The sequence below is a fragment of the Ambystoma mexicanum genome, chromosome 3q (assembly GCF_040938575.1).
Source record: "Ambystoma mexicanum isolate Mex_15411 chromosome 3q, UKY_AmexF1_1, whole genome shotgun sequence".
In the NCBI taxonomy this organism is placed as follows: domain Eukaryota; kingdom Metazoa; phylum Chordata; class Amphibia; order Caudata; family Ambystomatidae; genus Ambystoma; species Ambystoma mexicanum.
Window position 1 is genome coordinate 888,763,715 of NC_090926.1, and position 19,350 is coordinate 888,783,064.

The 19,350-nt window shown below is 43.2% G+C and overlaps 1 protein-coding gene across 6 annotated transcripts in view; it reads right to left on the bottom strand.

Moving 5' to 3' along the window:
- The window catches only part of BPTF (bromodomain PHD finger transcription factor), a 2,119,711-nt gene that overhangs the window by 1,952,455 nt on the left and 147,906 nt on the right, over positions 1 to 19,350 (bottom strand). For all 6 annotated transcript variants that reach the window (XM_069655028.1, XM_069655026.1, XM_069655024.1 and 3 more), the window contains exon 5: positions 18,501 to 18,680. In XM_069655028.1, coding sequence (XP_069511129.1) covers positions 18,501 to 18,680 — 180 coding nt within the window. The remainder of the gene's footprint in view (positions 1 to 18,500; positions 18,681 to 19,350) is intronic.

Genomic DNA, 19,350 nt, shown 5'->3' on the forward strand with positions numbered 1-19,350 from the left:
CGAAGATCATAGTTTGCAAGCGACCACAGGCATCCTTCCAGTCGCTCTAAGACAGGTTCCCTTCAAGATTGGAAGCTGGAATTCGGGGAGAAGGCAACTTGTGGACTCGAACGTGGAACAGTGACGCTTCTGTCGAAGTAGCCCACGAAAGAGCAGGGCAGTCCAGGTACAAGTCCGAAAGCTCTGAAGGGCTGGATCCTCGTGAAGGCGTTGAGACTAGATGGTACCGCTATTCGAAGGGCTGAAGCACAGCTCAGTGTCTTCGGAGATCAGAGTTTCTCCAGGCCAGACACTAACAGGGATTCTGGGCCGATTCAGGAGGCTTCTTCGAACCTTCAGATGTCGGATTCTTGGCTACAATGTAGGTCTAAAGAATAGCTGCAGGAGTACTCCTTTTATCCAACATCCAAGCTGCAAGCAAGTCCAAGCCAACCAATGGTAAAGATCCACACTATTCAAACAACCAGTAGTTGTACAATCGGGGACAACTACTGGTTTCACACTTCTGCCCCATAAGCAGATTGTCAGGCACCACAGATGTAGACTGGGACTAGACAGTCCCAGTCTCCTTCCTGGGCCAAACAAACACACAAAGGCTCACTAGCCCACAAAAGCAGCAGTTTCCCCCCGGGGCAGTGCATGACCTTATAAGCCAGTTCCTGACCTGGTAAGGCAGGAAGCAAATAGAATAATTTGGTATCCAAAAAATGTAGATACGCCTGTCGCATGCACACCTTTGTGCTGGTAAAAAAAATAACAGGCAAAACAATCCTTATATAACAATTGTGTAAAGGCATTCCAATTGAAATTTGTAGATTCTATCAAAGAAGAGAAAAAGAAATTCAAAGAAAACTTCATTGGTTAAAACTTTATTTTCTGAAGTCAGCCCAACGTGTTTCGGGATATCTATCCCTTCATCAGGAGCAAATTACAATATTGGTCAATACAATATATTTATAACATCCGATTCATTTATAGGACAAACTAGATGTATAGAAGTCTCCACATCCTTAAACAAAGCATGTAGCCAACAGTGTTAATACAGAAACAAAAAGGTCCCATATACTGTATTATTCAGTATACGTAATTCAAAAATACATTTTTAAATGCAATAATGTATTGATGCCAAATGTAGGAGTTAAACCAAAGTAAACAGATCAAAAGACAAATGCAAGTGTCCCAAGAACAAAAATGATTCAAACCCCAAATAAAAAGAATCCATCAGACCCAGAACGGTCAAGAAGACCTCACCCAAATAGAACTACTTTGTGATGTACCTGGATGGTTGTATTACCTATCAACCCAATGGAAAAGTATGGGAAAACCAATCTTCAGACACTATTGGGTGGAAAACCCAAACATTCTGGAATGTGCTACTCCATTAAGTGATAGTACATTGAGGCAAATGGGAGGAGTCTTGCCAAAATATCCTTGGTCTTGCTTATAATGGATTTCTAAACTCTGGCCTGGTGGACAGAGGTTTCTGAGGCCACCCTTGTTATAATGAACAGGGATGCAGAGAGGCCAAGGCTAAATCTCAGGAGAGGGGATTGAGATCAGGGGTCCACAGTGAGTCGACAGTGAAACACAAAGGATTACACAGTATACTATATTTGTTTTAGGCCTAGAAACACAATATGAAAAATTACTAATGGCAGGAAAATAAAGATCACACAATACTAAACAGTATAAAGCATATACAGTCACTGTAGTTGGTGTACATCAGTTCACTCCTCTTGCCCTACAATAACTGAAAAGAAAGGTAAGTAATTAGATTAACACCAACTGTCCCCGGGAATTGCAATCCTAACTTATGAAGTCCAACCCTAAGTTTTATGGCACCTAGTGCCTAAACGTTCCCAAAATTCACAAGACGACGTATACTAGTGAATAAGACTATACCCAGCTTATGGAGGGCTTTCGGCAACAGGTTCTGCCAAAGCGAAACAGTTGTAAAAGTTTCAGAAGTTATTCAAACTTTTCAAAGGTGGAGGTATCGGGCGTAGGTAAGTATTGCTACATCTTACCAGTCGTACTCTGGTTTCTCCTCAGACTTGGCAGGTCGTTGAAGGGTTGCCCGAGTTAAGTTTTCGCACCTTTGGTTCCAGTCACTGGTGTCCAGGAGTTGCAGGTGCAAGAAGGGTTCCGGTCGGGTACAGGAGCCGGATGCAACCTCTTCTCGACTAACAATGAAGCAGGCACCGGTGCAGGATCCCTCAGGGCAGTCGACCAGATGCAGGAACACTGGTTTCAGGGATGGTCACTGTTGCACGGAGACAGCAGACATTCACAGTTTTCGCGGTCAAAGAAAGCCTCCCATCTCTGGACCAGTCGATGGCAGGGAGCTGAAATTACGCTGATGGGCCCTCATGTTGGACAAGCCGAAGACCCCTGGATTTTAGTTCCAAAACTAGGCACAACAGTGCATCTACCACGATAGCCCAAACTGGAGCTAGTCAGCCCATTGGATGGTCCAGGGACACTTCCGAAGGATCTAACTTGTTAGGTTCCCAGAAGACGCCAGGACCAGTTGTTCCCACCTGCCCAGAAGGTTGAAAGCACCGACAAGGGACTTTGGAGATCAGTAGCCAGACAGGGCTCCACCGGGACTGCAGCAAGAGTTGGTTGCCAGGCCTCTTAGATCTTCCAGGGTCTTTGCAGCTACGGCAGGATACTTGGCCCTTCTTCAGATCTGCAGGACACCTTATCTTAAGTCAGGTGAGTCAGGTGAGTTAGGTGAGTTATGAGACTCAAGCCTCCAATGGCAAATTCCTACCCACACATGCACACCAGCAGTGGTCCTGTGAGAGACAACTGTGGGTCTGACTCAAGCATGCATACTAGAGAGTCAGGCGCCAGTATGTAGATTGGGACAAGACAGTCCCAGCCCATTTCTTGGGACCCCGCCCATGTGGTATGCACTAACCCGCAAATAGCAAGGCTTTTTCAAGTGCATGACATTAAATGGACATTTCTGCACTGGCAAGGCAGGAAGAAGGCCAAAGGACGGGATTGCCAAGGAACAAACCAAACCTTGTGGCACAGCCATATTGGGACTCTAGCCGCTGTTAGTAGCTGTTAGTAGCCAAACGCGGTAAGGCAAACAAAAGGAACAGCAAAGTGTAAAAAAATAACTGCTGCCACCAGTTTGTCCTTAGGCACACCTTAGGTAACCAACAAATCCCTTTGAGTGCAGTCTAGGGCCATACAAAAGAAAACCCATTGCACTGCATTGGAAGATGCATTGTGCAATGTTAAAATGTTAATGTCAAGGAATTGAAAGCACTTACATGGGTCATGAGATCCACTTAGGGGCGTCCCCACTTCTCTCCGTAGAGGGCATGTCCAGTAACTTCGCTTGGACCACCCGACAGAAATTGGTGGCCTTAATCCAGCCTTGGCGATGAAGGCAGACACCATTCCCCATTTGCCGGAACACAGTGTCGGCGACGTCCAATGCCACTGTATTGGTGTGATCAGATGCTACCTACCCTTCCTGGAATAGAGTTCGAAGAAGCGGTCCTCGCAAGCCTCTGGGTCCCTAAAGGCCCTGCCCTCCAAGGCGCTGTGCTTCCGCTCCGGTTAAAGTGTAGCCGTAAGGCTGTGATGGGTAGATGTATCCCTGAGGAGACCAGAAGCCTGCACTGTAGGATCCGCTGCCGCATTCTGGGCGAATGGGGCTGGGATCAACTTGCATAGCCCATTCGATGGGTGAAAGCACTGAAGGGCCCTAAGCTGGATCCAAGATGGCCGTCGGCCTGGCAAGCTCCGCCACGTGCCTCTCTGACATTTTGAAGCTTTGGGTGGTTCGGACACGGAGGCCCCAAGCCAAGAGAGGCCTCCAACATGGGGAGATGCAGCTTGGGTCTTGCAGGCGAAGCAGGAAGCGTAAACCTCAAATTCCTCTGGTAGGCACTAAGCCCTCAGCCAGACGACTGGTAGTCGTAATGCCCTGACTGACGACCTCGTAGCAAGGTTAAAAGGAATCCCTTCAGCTGTTCGCCCTCTGCACCTATGTCGGTAGCCGCGATGGATCATGCCGAGGACAGACTCTTGGAGGTGCCACTTAACGATCCCTTAGTGGCCCACGACGATTCCTTACCCCCTGGGTTAGAAGAAGAGAACGAACTTGATTGCCCATTCGAGGACAGCCTGGTAGGGCTCCTGAGCCCCTCAGCTTGGGAGACGGTAGCGAGGAACGGCCTCAAGTCTGTCCCAGGAGCACCCGCAAGAGCACCCAAGCCCCTTGGCATGGAAGCTGCTAGCCTTAGAGGCCTCGGGCATGCCAGAACCGGAATTCGAGGAACCCCGTTCCGTGGGCACCCATGGGAAGGAGTTTCTGTATTGTGGAACCGTGCAGAACAGAGGGCCTACCTTGCCTTGATGAGAGGTCCTGTAGACCAAGTCCTTAAGGTGGGAGAAGGAGAAGTGTGGAAGATCTCCCTCCACTGTAACAACCGATTCTTCAATGCCATGTGACCAAGAACGATGCAAGCCGAACATACGTCCGAGTGGTGGTCGGGCCCCAAACACTCAAGACAGAGTGCATGGGGGTCCGAGGCCGAGAACGAACAGTTGCATGAGGCACATCTCATGAATCCACCTGCGGCTGACATGCGCAAGGGAGGAGAGACACTAAAGGGAAGTTAAATAAGATTGAAAAAACAAAACAGAGCAAGTGGAAAGTCTCTGCGCTGGCTGCCAGGTCTGAGACAGCCCGTGTGGAAAAAGGGACTATTCTAAATTGTACCGTCCCCAAATTGGGGGACGCCCACAAGGATAGAGAAAAGGGGATGGGGCGTAAGAGTAACAAGCTGTGTGCCTTCACTGTCAGATGGTGCCGGCCAGCCGTGGTTGCCACCACAGTAATATATAGAACAGACAAATGGACAAAACCGTGTCCGGACAGCACTCTGAGGAATCCAACTTGATACAAATCAGAGGATGTCGTATGCACAAAGTAAACATTACAATAATTTATTAATTCAGCCCTCAGGCAGCGAGGGGCCTAAAAAGCACTGTCTCCACCAACAGTGCATGATCACACAACATTTCCATACAATACAAAACTCACTCTGGAATAAACCTTTACTAAGTAGAGAAACATGGTTTTGCTTTACCTGATTTGCAGTCATCATAAACCATACTGGGGTTCCTCCATACATAGACTCATGGGGGAGATTACTTGTGTGTCCTATTTGCAGCATCACTAGCCTAGAGAAAAAATTCCAGGGAATTTGTCCAGTTTACCCAAGGGGGAGCCACCCCTTTTGGAACTAGGGAGGTAAGCCTGCTAAGCTTAAGTCCCCCCCTCCCCCAAGAGACAGGGCAAGGGGGATCCCATGCAAGGGTTTTATTCCACCCATCTGTAACACAGAATCCCAAGTGTTTGTTGGCTATATGGGAATTGAGGACAGTAATGTAAAAAAGGCCTTTAAAAGGTGGATGATTTGGTTTCTGACCGTTTATTTCTGCCATCCCCATATGAAGTAAGGAACCAATAGATGATCCTCTTGGAGGGATGAATTAAAATGGTCCCACAACACCAACGCCAACAAGAAGAACCCAACTAGAGGGCAAATGTGGGAATGTCTTGGTATCCAGTGGTTTTACTGAATACATTACAGAGAATGCATTTTTACCAAAAGCCAACGAAAACAATATTGAAATTTGGTAAGAAAATATATGTCAGCGTGCAGTGGGCTTATACTTCTAAATAGGAAGCTTACCCTCCCACCCCCAAAATAATGTGGTATTTAATTTGTCGTTTTCATTTTGGTAAAAAAGCATTCTCTGTAATGGAATTCGTTAGAATCACAGATCCGAATGTCTCCTGGGCATCACCATGCATGCTGTGTGGTAGGAGGAGGAACGAAGAAACCTGTGGAACACTGCAATCTCCATAAATGCAGGGAGCCAGAGGAGCTGAGAGCCACAAAGTATAAAAGAGAGATGAGCCCACCCCAAAAACCAGCTACCAGCATTTTCCATAACCACCACAAAGTCCTTTCAGACGAAGACGGGAGGAACCGACGCCAAAGCTCAGACGGAGAGAGTTCCAGACACAAAACAGAGTCACGGTTCCGCACCAAGCCGAGAGACCGCCTCCCAATGAGCACCAAGAAACAGGTACGCAGTACAGGCCGAGGAGCTAGAGGAGTGGGTTGACTACCAGGTGCAAAGGTGTGAGCCAACCGAAAGAGCAAAAAAGACAGAGGAGCTGAATAGCCATTGCCGGGGTGAGAACCAACATACCATTCAAAAGGGTGAGGAATCTGACAAACCAAGAAGGGATGCGGGCAAATGAGAATGGCCGAAAAGCAGCAACATGCAAATTAACCCGAGGAGGGGTGAAAAACATTGCCATTTAAAAGACAATCATCCAACGAGAAAGACGCGGTTTTCCCAGAATGGGAGAACACTCACAGACTGTGGACAAATCTAAAGCTTGACTTGCACAACCAGGCAGATTACCTGGAGAAAGAGAAAGACTCAGAAATTGGGTCAATTTTCCTAGGCTAAGTTTATGTAACTTTTTGTATTAGTGGGAGGGACAGATGCTAGGGCAGACTAGTTCAGAGGACAGGGTTCTTGGTTTTGTTGTAGAGTCTAACGAGCACTAGTGTATTTTCTTTTGAGACATAAAAACCATCTTCTCCAAAGTAGAGTTAGGAGAGGCATTATTACCATTCATTAGACAGAACCCCTTCCGAAAAAATGTAATTGTCCCGTCTCCTATGTCTAACTTCTGTAGCGCCTGGTTATGAGAAATTGGACGTTAAATGTTACTAGCTGCATAGTGGAGCTGGACGGTAGTCAGATTGCAGGCTGGCGATTATGGCAGACTCCCCAAGAGGAAATCCAAACCCAGGTTCCTTCTATAGACATCTACAGATATAAAAATTAGTCATGATGGCAGTTCCTGGTAGAAAGGTCTGCAGACAAAATCCCCAAGCACTGGAAAATTCCACCAGCAATGGATTCAGCGGAAGACCCCCACAGTATCGGTTGGCTTGCTAGGGTGAATAGAACCAGAGGACACGAGTGCAGAGGTCGGCGCTCTTGCCTCAGATGTGCAGGCGTTGCATTGGTGCTCACAGGCAACAATTCTTTCAGAATGGCAAACTGTAGAAACAATTTGGAAATTCTGCAGTTACACTTGGAAACAAGGCTGGCCGACACTCAACCCCTGACCTTCCCCCCAAAAGACCACCCTAAAAAAAAGTGGATCTAGGCACAGCAGGACACATTAGGTTCCAGGCCAGTAATGTCGCACTAAATGCAGGACAAAGGTTGATACCACGGAATAACATTGCACAAGTCATATATATATTATTTTTTAAATGTGTTTGTGGTTTACATTAAAACCTTACACAATAGACATTAAGAAAAATAAACATTAATACATACAAAGGAGCATAACATGATCAGTTAAAGATCTCCTCTAAAACCACATTTCAAAGTGCAACATACATAAATGTTTTAAATCATTCCATTAATACCAAATGAATCCTGTACAAAAATTGAATTAAAGAGCTCAGCAGAGCGATAGAGTGACCACTATAGATCCTTTGCCAAAGAGTATGCAATGGTGCCCAAAATAAATTCGTTCTAAATCTACCAAAGCACACAATTCTTAGATGTGTAAGAACCTCACAATACAAAACCAAATGTTTTACATTTTCTATCTGTTTTGCGCAGAATCTCCACAAAGGGCGCACAATATCTGATCGATCCCAAAGGCACATATTCCAGGGTTTGGAATTAAGGGGAGCTAGGAGCTATTTAGCTCCTGCTTGCACCATAGAAGAGCCTGGTTAGCTTGACACCAGAACTACCAAGAGATCTCCGGGCCAACTGATGGCAAGCAAACATACATGTGTGAATTTAACTCTGCATTTGCAATCTATAAATAAGCATTAGGATAGACCTATACAACATTCAAAGCAGCATGGGTCATAAATGTACGCCATTACATTATTCCATTTTATGTGGAAGTGTAATGTGTGGAACACTATTTTCTACAGTTGTGGGTACTATTCATTGGTGGATGCAGCATAACCAGGATCTACTTTTAGCTCTTGCTTATTCCATCTAATTGCGAGCCCTGATATTCTCTCTAGTATAGTCAGTAAGATGGCTCAGTGGGTTAGAAGCTTGTTGCTGTGATCTGTGTTTGATCTGAAGATTGCAGGGTCGAATCCCGGCAATGCCAATTCATCCTTTCATCCTTCCGAGGTTGATAAATGAATATCAATTTTGATCGGTTAATAATAGTAATGTATGTAAATATGTTCTATGTAAAGCGCTTTAGATTAAAGCACTATAATAAAAAAACTAATTATTATTATGAAGGAAATTCAATCTAAATCTAGGTGAATAAAAAAGTACAAACTATGGAGCCTGCAGACCTAACCTTCTATGTGTGTCTGCAATATCTAAACAACGTTTGTGTATTTTTGTGCGTCTAGGCAGGTCTCACACCAATCCTGTTGCCAAAGCCCCTTTTCTGAATGGTTAAGTTTTCCATTACTTTGTCAAAAGCAAACCCTCTTGTCTCCAATAGTTCTTGGTACTTGGTCACATACAAATTACTAACTCCCTCCCAGATTAGGAATAAGGAGGGGTGTTCAATGCATTTTCCTACAGAGAGGGAGTTTCCATAAATGTCTCATGTTAAGCGAGGTAATACCCAATTCATAATGAATCACAGACCTTGGTGTTCCTTTTGGTAGAGATGAAACACTTTCCATATAAAACCTTCTAAAAGAGTTATATTCAGCTCAAACAACAAATGGTAAATTTTGAGGCCATAAATGAACGCTGGAATAACTTTACCCTCATAAAATTGAATTGACAGAAGCATAGAAAATGTTCCGAAATCTATTATGGAAGTGTTTACAACAATAAATGTGATGACTTATTTCTCAGACGACACTAAGGACTTTTGATTATGTTGTGCAAAAATCAAGAAGCCAAAATATTTTAGGTCATGTATCATTTTCAATTTTTGGCCTGACAACCAACAATTCTGTCTAATCTCCTTCCAGAATAAATTGAAGGTCCTTCGTTTTCTTAACATTTATAACAAGGTCATTAGAGAGGATGTATTTTTTTTTTAAAAAAAACCTTTGTCCCTGCAGGCCTATTTGTGTACACACTAATAAAATATCATCCGCATAAGACAACCACAGTAATTTAGTGCCATACATTTTCGGTGAAATAAAAGCAGCCTTAGATAGTGCAGTTGCCATATCAGACAAATATAAATAAACAATAAAAGGGGCCAGGATGGCGTAGTCGACTCTACATGTAGAAATTTCCTTTGTGACGTGTCCTTGAAGATTGTCTAATTTTAAAATATGTGTACTAAGTAAATTAATATATTTAAAAAGGTTGCTAGCTGATACCCCGCAATTTTAATTTGCACCATAATAGACTCCCATTTACTTTGTCGAAAGTTAATGATAAATGTTTACTCACTGTAAAGACTCTACAAATCACTTCCTGCCATGTCAATCTTTCTATATTATACAGTATCTGTCCGGAAAGGTTGGAGTCGACTCCTGTACAAAACCCTGTTTGATTGTTTTGAAGAATGCCCCTAGAGTTGGCCAATTGGTTCAGTTCTTTTAACAATAAAGACCCAAAGGACTTCCGACTCTGCATCTTAAAGACATGGGCTGGTAATTCATAACGTCTTTTTTATTGAATTTCTTAAAGATAGGCACTACATGCGAAGTCTTCCATGTAGCAGGAGTTTGCTTTCCTTTTAATATTGTTCTAAAAAGTTAAAAATACTCACCCACATAATAGGACTATGCTTAAAGAGCCTTTTGCACAAGCCATTTGGGCCGGGAGTGCGAGAATTGCTGTTCTTGTTCTTATTTATAATAATTACAATATCAACACCAAAATTCAACGACCATGCATCATCAGTTACCGCTAGTGGTACTACGCTAGGGGGTGGAGCATATAAACCGGTATAATGTGTGACCCAAGCCGATTCTAAAATTGGGTTCTCCTGTGAAACTAATTGCGACCTACCCAAGGAGTTAACCATTTTTGCAATAATTACAATCTGAATGTTCAATTAAACATTTCAACATTTGACTTGGTTATTACGTAGCATTTTGTCCTGATTTCTATATTTTTGTCGATAAATCCAAATGGCTTCCGTTATTTCATCCCTCTGCTTGTTGCTGAATCTCGATGTAAAAAATATCACGGCTTTGCGCCTGCTTAATTGTGGACGAGGATTTAATCACTAGGGTAGTGCGTATAAAAAGGTAGGGAAATTCAAAGGAGTGAGCATTTCAATTTTTTCCAACAAAGGGATTAAGTACAATCGTGAGACCACCCTGCTATTGAACAGACCTATGGAGCGGGGATGCCAGATAGTCAATGTTTCCACTGAGCAAAACAGAACTGTCGCTATGGCTCCAATTCTGGAGATTTTTCAGTAGCCATTAAAACGGGCACAAAGCATGTGATGATGACCAAGATCACCGTCCTGTACAGAAACGTGGCAAAACCTGTTCAATAAACCCTCGGATACAAAGATACAATCGATACAGGTTTGCCGATTGTCTCAACGCTGTGTATTCGTTCCCATCCAGTCCCCCACGATACCATTTAAATCGAAAGTTTCCAATCATTGAAAAAACTAAAAAAGCATGCATCGTTTGACTTATTCATTGTTTTGACTGAGAGCTCCCGTCTTGTCCTTTCATGGGACCCTGAGAATTGCACTTACCTAAACAATTCTAATTAAAATCCCCTGTGCTCATGATAAAATGATTTGCAAATACTTCATGCCATTTTGTTAGCGAACTTCGTGATAAACATATTTAAAATAATTATGACTCACCGATCGAACTCGAGATTGGATAAGCACAAGCTAAACGCAGCTCCTGGCTAGCATGAATTAACCAGTAACCAGGAGCTACCACTGGGTAACGAGGAGATAGCGTTCCACAAATCAAACTTACACATAACATGCAAACATAATTTTGTCCACTATTAATGACCCCTTACACTTCAAATGTAGATTATTCCAAATTTAAAGAATCAAATTCACATTGGTGCGTTTGTTAAACATGTGTTGGCCTAGGAGCAAAAAGTAGCTCCTAGTAGCCGCTGTCAATCTAACCAGGCTCTTCTAGACTTCAAGCAGGAGCTAAAAAGCTCACAGCTCCCCTCAATTTCGAACCTTGCACCTCTCATTACAGCACATATTGATCAATAAAATAATCTGTGTTAATTTAATTCATTTTAAGGAGAAAGGCCTAAAGGCTCGGAATCGTTAAGGTTATCAACTTTCAAGGCCCTAAATGTGTTTTTAGCGACTAATAAAGCCCCTGCGGTCTACCCATTGTGACGCGTGTTCCCCGTTGTACACATGTCAGATAACCATTCAGTGTTAACTTGTTCTGCAAAAATGTTTCCTGTAAAATAATGTCGAACCTCCTTAATTTAACACACATAAAATCCGAAGATGGGAAGTAGCTCTCAAATTCCAAGAAACACTCCTCACTTCGGGTCATCATTAAAAACCAGGTTGCATGGCCGTTCCCGCAAAATAAATGACGTTAATGAACCTGCTAACCAGGACCAATCATTTATCGGGGGTACCTGAGAGGTGGGGCATGGAGGGGTCCTGCGAAAACCACCTTACGGTCCAGGGATGAACCGGGCCACACAATATTTCAAAAACTTTGATGGTACTTCTACATCATGTGTAGCATTCTCCTGGCTGTTCGCTATCCTGGATCACCTCAGATCAAACCCTCTTTGGCGGAGATCATCCTTAGCAGCCACAATGATGTGACTCACGTTTTGTGACAGTAAATCCATGGCAACAATATCAGTTCTAAAATCATTCACAAATTCTACAAGTTCAATGCCGCTCGATGTGATAATGTGAAGCGAGGGAACACCGTGTAACAAGGACAAGATATTCCTCCGATTAAGGATTTCCTTAACTTCTGCTGAAAATACGGAATGAAGTGCGAATTATACATTTAAAGGTCCTGAAAGACTTGGATATTGGATGAGTTCCTTTTCGGTAGCCAATTCAAAACACATTCAAATTGGTCCCAGAAGTAATGGTAATCCTGGGAGGCGGATCAGGTCATTGAGACCCCATATTGTGCCAGAGTCAACCCTCTGAACATTCAGTTTCTTTATGCCTGGAGAAGGGTACCTCTCCGTCTGAGGCTTTCTACATAGATGCTTGACGTTGCTAAGCCTGGGGAACCTTGTGCCACACCCAAACTATGATCTTTTTGTTTTTGATTTTTAGTTTTTGCAAATGTATTGCACCTACTAGAGGCTGATGCAAAGACAGATGGGGCTGTTAGTTGGGAGCGGTTCTTCTGATGATTAATTCTGGTATAAGGAACCGCCTCCTTGTCTCTTAAAGGAAGTGCCATAGGAATTTGAGGAACTTTCGTTGATTTTTAAATTTCTTTTGTTGCACAAGCTTTTGCTTGATCTTTTTCTTGTTATTACACCCTGCAGGTGCTTCAACGTGCACTTATTACTGACAGCAAAGGGCAAAAACTCAGTTCCTCTTTGCATGGGAGACTGATCTGTCTCTCAAATTCCTGCAAAATTTCCTTCGAAGGCAGATGGTCGATGCCAATCGACGGAGGATCACTATTGTGCTCAACTGAGCTCCAATACTCCTGAACAGTAACCAACTCCAGAGGATATGGCTTGTAGTGAGTTGTGTGTTTTTAAAGTTAGTTAAACAATCCTCAAGTCTTTCATGAATTGAAAACTAATGGGTCACATGACTTCTTGTTTAATAAGGTCAAAAACATTTACCTTGGAGTTCAGTACTTAAGGCAGTCAGTGACGGGTCACTAAGGTTTTTTTCATTGCCTCTAGTTGTGGCGATTGTTAGGGAGAAGGTTCATTCCTGTGCCAAATCCTTTTAACCTTAGAGAACCCCAGCTCTTTTGCTGGACTCAGGGCTTTTAATTTGTACTCCTGAGTGAGAGGGATCTTTTTCACACGTATGCATGTATTTTCCTAACTCTGATTTTCTATGTTCCTTACAGTTTAATGGAGTCTGGTAAACTCCATAGGCATCTGCTTTTGCTTTGTGACAGCACCTTTTGTGCAGTGCCACTGAAAAGTCCTTTGGGCTTCTCTTAATGTTCAACTACATTTTCTTGGGTGAACTACTGTTCCCAAGAATAGTAGGATAACCCCTGTCTTACTTACCTTTACTTTATGGGGCCAGCACACACCACCCTATGTGGAGTGCTGGGGGGTTACCTAGTAATTCCTTTAACCCATTCCTCATGTAACCTTTTGTTACACTAACTCAATTGAATGGCTGGGGGCAGCGTTTAGTGTTTACCACCAACTGACATATAACTGCAGGCTGATACCTCAGCTGCAGTGCTGCACCCAAGGGTCAGCATTTTCTCAAAATGGCCCCTTTTCTTTTTTAGCCATTTCTTGTTAGTTTCTTCTGGGATTTTACTCTGTTGGTTGCATTAGGTTTGAGTCATTTGTGTAGTTTGCCTTAGGTGGGCTTCAGCCCTGAAGCCCGCCCAGGCTCCAGTATGTCTGGAAAGGCAGGAAGTGAACAAGGGTCTTGGAAAGTATCTGTCCTTTGTCTCTAAGCGTACCTGGGTGAAACCAGTTCCAATTGGCTGCCTGGCTGTCATGGAGGACAGCCCCCTGCTGTGTGATTGACAGTCTAGGGCTGTGAATGAATGAACTTGCATAAAAAGCAAGGTTTTTGTGACTCAGAGGAGTTTCGACCACTGGAGAACAATATCCGAAGCAGAAGACGAGAGAAGATGCCAGCAGCACCCTCCTGGACCGCTAAGTGCCTGGTGAAGCCCTGCAGCTGTGCTGACCCTGTTTTTTCAAATCAACAGGGAAGACCCGTAAAGAGCGACTTCCTCCCTTAGGCTGGTGGGACCAACTAGCCTAGAGACAAACTATTTTGGCGCAACCCCTGACTTGCTGCGACTTTCCTATGCTGCAGAAGCCCAATACCTGGGCTACCTCGACCATCTGTGAGTGCATTGTCTTCCGAAGTCTGAATCCGGCCAGATCTTAGTGGGCATCCAGAGGACCCTACAGAAGCAAATAATCTGTGTCCAGAATCCCCTCACCAGAGTCCAGGACCGAGGAATCGAGGTTAGGAAATTCTAACCAGAGCTTTTCGTTCTTCATTAGCGCTGAGAAAAAGGAGCCAAAACCACAAAGAGGCGCCGAAACGGCAAAAATCCATTGCTGCCGAGTCCCTCTCTCTCGAGTGCTGCCGCAAGAGCCTGCCAGCCGTCCTCCCTTTCGTCACCACAACCAAGGACCAGGAACAAGGGTCTACTGCATTGCATTGTGAAGGCAACTAGCTGGAACACTTCATTTTCAAGGTACTTTGGGGTTTGGAGTATTTTATCCTTTTGCCATTGTGGGTGCTTCCGATCTTTGGGAGTGCGATTTAACCCTACATTAATTTGACCTCAACTTAACTGCATTGGCCTTACAGCTTGTGCTTTCCAAATAGGACTTCTCTTGAGTTGCTGGGATTTCTCTTTTGAACACTGACTTATTACAAACATATTTCTAAGAAGAGCATCAGAACTTTGACTTTGGCTGTCCTGGCTCCCTAAGGGCCTCCTTCCGAACCTATTGGCTTTGGTAGTGCTTGTTCCATTAAAGGGTTTTAAATGTTGAACACTTTAATGCTGGGATAATAGATTCTCCCAAAGGGATGCAGGAAGTCTAACTGTTCTTATAATCTATCAGTCTGTTCTGATCTAACCCTAACCTTTCCTTCCTTAAAAATGTAATATTGCACAGGTGATACTATAAATGCTATACTGACCTCAAATTACGTCACCTCTGGGTGCTGGAACATGTGTAACATAAGAGTGAATTTCTCACCTGCCCTATTGTTTACTGTTTGAAATTAATCCTAACTAGGGATTAATGTTACAGCCAATTACGGCTTTTTAAAGAATGCTTTAAATATCTTTGTGTATAGATAAATATTTATTATATAACCAAGTGTTTAATTGGATACTTGTATTTACTGGTTTCATTGCACAGTTCTACAGCTCACATTACCCCTCTTAAGATGAGCATAGCTCCTCAGTCACACTACCAACTTGTTTAGTACAGACATTTATTAAAAGGTGGGTTACCTAATACCAAGAAATAAGTCTTGTGTCGTCCCACACCAGTTGGAATGCACCAATTCTTGCCTAACAGTGATTGATAAGTTGTGTAAGAGGACAATGATTAGATGGATGAATCAATGGAAGAATCCAATAGCTCCATTCCTTGGGTGGTAAACAATGCAGGAGTATCAGAAAGAACCCAGAGCGTGCGTTATCTTGCGCGAGCGTGCATGAAAGATTGTATTCTCGCTGTTGATGGCTTATGTGTGCCTCTTAGAGTGTGCATCATTATTCCACCGATTTGCATGATGTGGAAATGACAGATTTGGGACACTAAAAGTTTGGGGAGGGTAAATCAACCACACTAAAACTCCTAGATTTAATGAAGTCAGTAATCTTTTTAATATTAGTAGAAGTGAGCTTGAAATCTTGGTTAGTAAGTGTCTCTATGCAGTCGTTTGATTTAAAATGTTGGCGCGCAGGTGAGGCCAAGGAGGAGTGGCCTTTGGGTCTAGGGGATGGGGTACGTGGGGATGCCAGAATGTCGATTTCATTTCTAGCAACCACCCCTTTATCGATTTGTTTAGCTCCATTTTTAAATGCATGTCTTGAGAAGTAAAGGTTGAAATAGGTGCTAGACTTTCACCCAACCACATTGGAAAAGGAAAGCAATACCTCGAGTCCTAGGTGACGCTGGCTCTGTTCCCTCTGCCTCAACGCCCATCAACTGCACTTACGCACTTCAACCACAGGCTCATTAATGAGCCCGTTTCAGCTTGCCAAATTCCGTCCCTCCTCGAGATACCATACTGTTGAAGCAAACCACAGCGCTCCTAGTCCATGTGTCTCACACACATTGTCTTGCCGTCAACTGCACTTGGCAGCACGTCAAATCGTATTTGAAAGTTAGCAGCTCTTGAAAATAGCAGAAAAAATATTGTTCAGTCTCGAGTAGTGTAGCAAAGGCTCTGACTTCTGTCACTCGTATAATGTGCCCTCGGTGCAGAAGACAAGGACATATGTGCAAGACTAACACTCCTACATAAAGTGAACAATCCTTCTAGCAATCCTGGATTTACGTAAGAAACAGAGGTCATGCCCTGGAAAATAGGAAACAAGACAAATCGCTTCATTTTTGTATTCTTTTGGTTCGGTCCATGTAGAACATAACTTCTCTACAGATATTCAATGTATGTAATTACCTTTCTGCCCTCGACTGTGGCTTTAGGAAAAAAGATGGCAATTTAGTTGACTCTTTCACATGACATTTTGATAATTTTAGTGAAAACCATTGGCAGATTCGAAAAACGACCTTGTCCTTATGCCTGGCTAAAAATGGTTTTAAAGCTGAATTACAGAAAATGGAAAAGACAAGAGGCTTCTAGACAACTGTTCAAATAAGTGGGCAATAACCTCTGCATGGCAAAAGCATCAATAGGCTAGCTAGACTAATATCTAAATCTCATGGGGCATTCAAACAACTCATGGCTTTTTATAATTGAACCAATGTTTGGTGATTTTTTTCATGCAGATGTCCAGGAATGCCCACACTGCTCCAGTGTACATCAATCGCAGCACACATTAACTCAATTATCCTTTATGAGAGGCCACCAACTTGATAGAGAAGTGCGACAATGTAGCCATTAAGTGTTTAGACCATAGCTACATCCTCTTAGGGCTTAAAAGTACATCTATGTGGTCACCTTACTCCAAATTGAAGCTGAAAGCATACATTACTAGATCTTATTTTTAAGCAAGACATCCAGGTAGCTATTTCAGATTTTCTGAATAATCATGGGTTCTTGTCATCTGTTGCAACACTGAGGTTTTTAAAAGGTATATATAATGTATATATAACTGTCAGAAGAAAATGGGTTACTAAAATACATGAAAAACACTGAGCACCTTGGAGATAGAACAGCACTTTTCAATCTCAATATGACTTGGCAACAGACTAAGGGGGCTCTGGGTCAATTTAACACCATTGCAAAATCTGAGAGTCAATATTTAACAAGGCAAGCAACTGCATGCGCATTTGGAGAAGTTAACAGGGTGAGCCGATCACTTGCCTGGTGAGTAAACAGAGAAAAGACAGGATGGCTGGGAAAGCAAGGGAATATGTAACATTTACAGAGGCTGGGATTAAGGCGGTGGGCCCAATACGGACCAACATGGTCATTGCAGACTTCTACCAATCACTATACAGGTACAGGTTCTGCTTTGTAGATGCTAAACTATCAGACCTCCTTTATTCAAACCAATTACAAGACTTGTCGTTGGACGCTATTGCTACTCTTCAAGCCCCAGGAACTGCTATTATTTTGTGGATTGCTACTGGCAAGACACCTCAGCCTGATGGATGATCTTCAGATATCTATAAAGCATATGCAGATATTACCACCCATCCTTCATAGACTCCATAACAAGTCTACTCAACTGGTAAAGTACCACTTTCACTTAAAATTAATAAACAGTTGCAGTTAAAATGTAATATTAAAATTATATTTAGGTTTCTAAATGCATTGTTTTTTAAGGATTGCACCTAAAATAACCACCTGAAACTTGCCTTGACTGCACCTAAAATAACCACCTGAAACTTGCCTTGGCAAAAAAACAAATATAACAAACTGAAGAAACACCATAAATAGAGTCAGGATACACCTGGCACTTTGGAATCATCTTTGTCAGGTGTCCGACCTCTGGAGAATAACAGGCTGGTATCATCAAACCTGCATGATCAAATGAAACAGGCAGAAATCCAGGAGCACAGGATCCAGATATTGGACACAACTTGGCCCAAAGTAAACAATGCTGAAATTCTGCAGCTAAACGGCTGACAGCCAACTAAAGTCTAAAACACGGTGGTGCTGACAGTTGGCTGGTGTTTGTGTATCAGATTGTTTTATCAATTTATATTTTTTCCTCAATCCTCACAAAGCGATCGATTTTGGTAGCATGTGGCCCTTGTTAAGACCATTTTAGGAAATCTGCATTGCTTTGCCTCAATTCATGTTAAAAACTGAAGTTTGGAACACATTCAAATACTGGCCAGGGCCCTTCAGAGAAATCGGCATTCCATGAAACAGCGTTGACCAGTAGGTTCCACTATTAAACATGGGTGCCGTCTATATTTGCTTTTTGCCCGAGAACATTTAAATTATTTGCAAACAGTTCCCAGAAGTGACACAAAGAAAACTATTCCGAACCTTTGTGACTATGCAGTTCCAGAACAAAAGTAATTAAGTGTGAGCATGCACAATGGGATATATTAATATCTTAGAGACATAGTTGAACAAAAGGATTCAAGGCAGGTCTGGAAAGTTGGCATGGTTAAACTATTGTTGGTACCTGGTTCTTCCTTTGAGAGTTCTGGTGGTGCCACCTTCTCTGCCACTTGGATGTCATCCATGGATTCTGAGGGACATGCCTGCGAGTCATGGGCCACAGAGATACTTTTCTCTTCTACAGGTGGAATAATTCTTCCGTCGTTTGCCATCACCGAGCTGCCCTTAGCTCCTCCTGCTGACTCTGAGCGCAGCACAAAAAGAAAGAATATTGATTTTTTCTATCCACTAGTCCACCTGGGTGTCTTAAAGGTTGCATATGAAAATATGGCATTTCGATTTTAAATGAGGACGTATTAAAAAAAACAGTTTCCACCCCAGTGTAAGAAGCTACAGTAGAACACATGAAATACTGTACTAACATAGAAAATGTGACTAAGAACTGAATAGAAAATGTTGATTAGCGAACACTAAACCACCACAGCATGTCTGAGTGGTGGTGAGAATGGTGTGAGAAATAGTAGCAACCTGTACAGTTCGGACTCTTCAAGGTGCTCCAGCCACCCCTCACCTCTGGCCCCCTTGATCTGCCAAGGCACGGAAGGTTTCCCAGAAAGGGAATAAAGCAGGCCAACCAAATCAGAGCTTGCAGTGAGAGGATGAAGGAGGGAATAAAGGGGCAAGATTTGGAGTGGCTAATAGAGGGGCATATGGGTGGAGGTGGCTACAGAAGATATCTTGACAGCTGCAAACTTATTTGTGCCCTCAGACGGGCAGTTGCTTTGTAAGAATGAGCAAACCGGGCTGAACCAGCTTACTGCCTGGGAGAAAGAGCCCGGCTAGAATCAAAGTGGTGAAGCAAGGATGCCATTAAATGAGATGCAAAAAGATGCACTAAATGCAGAGGATCTGCT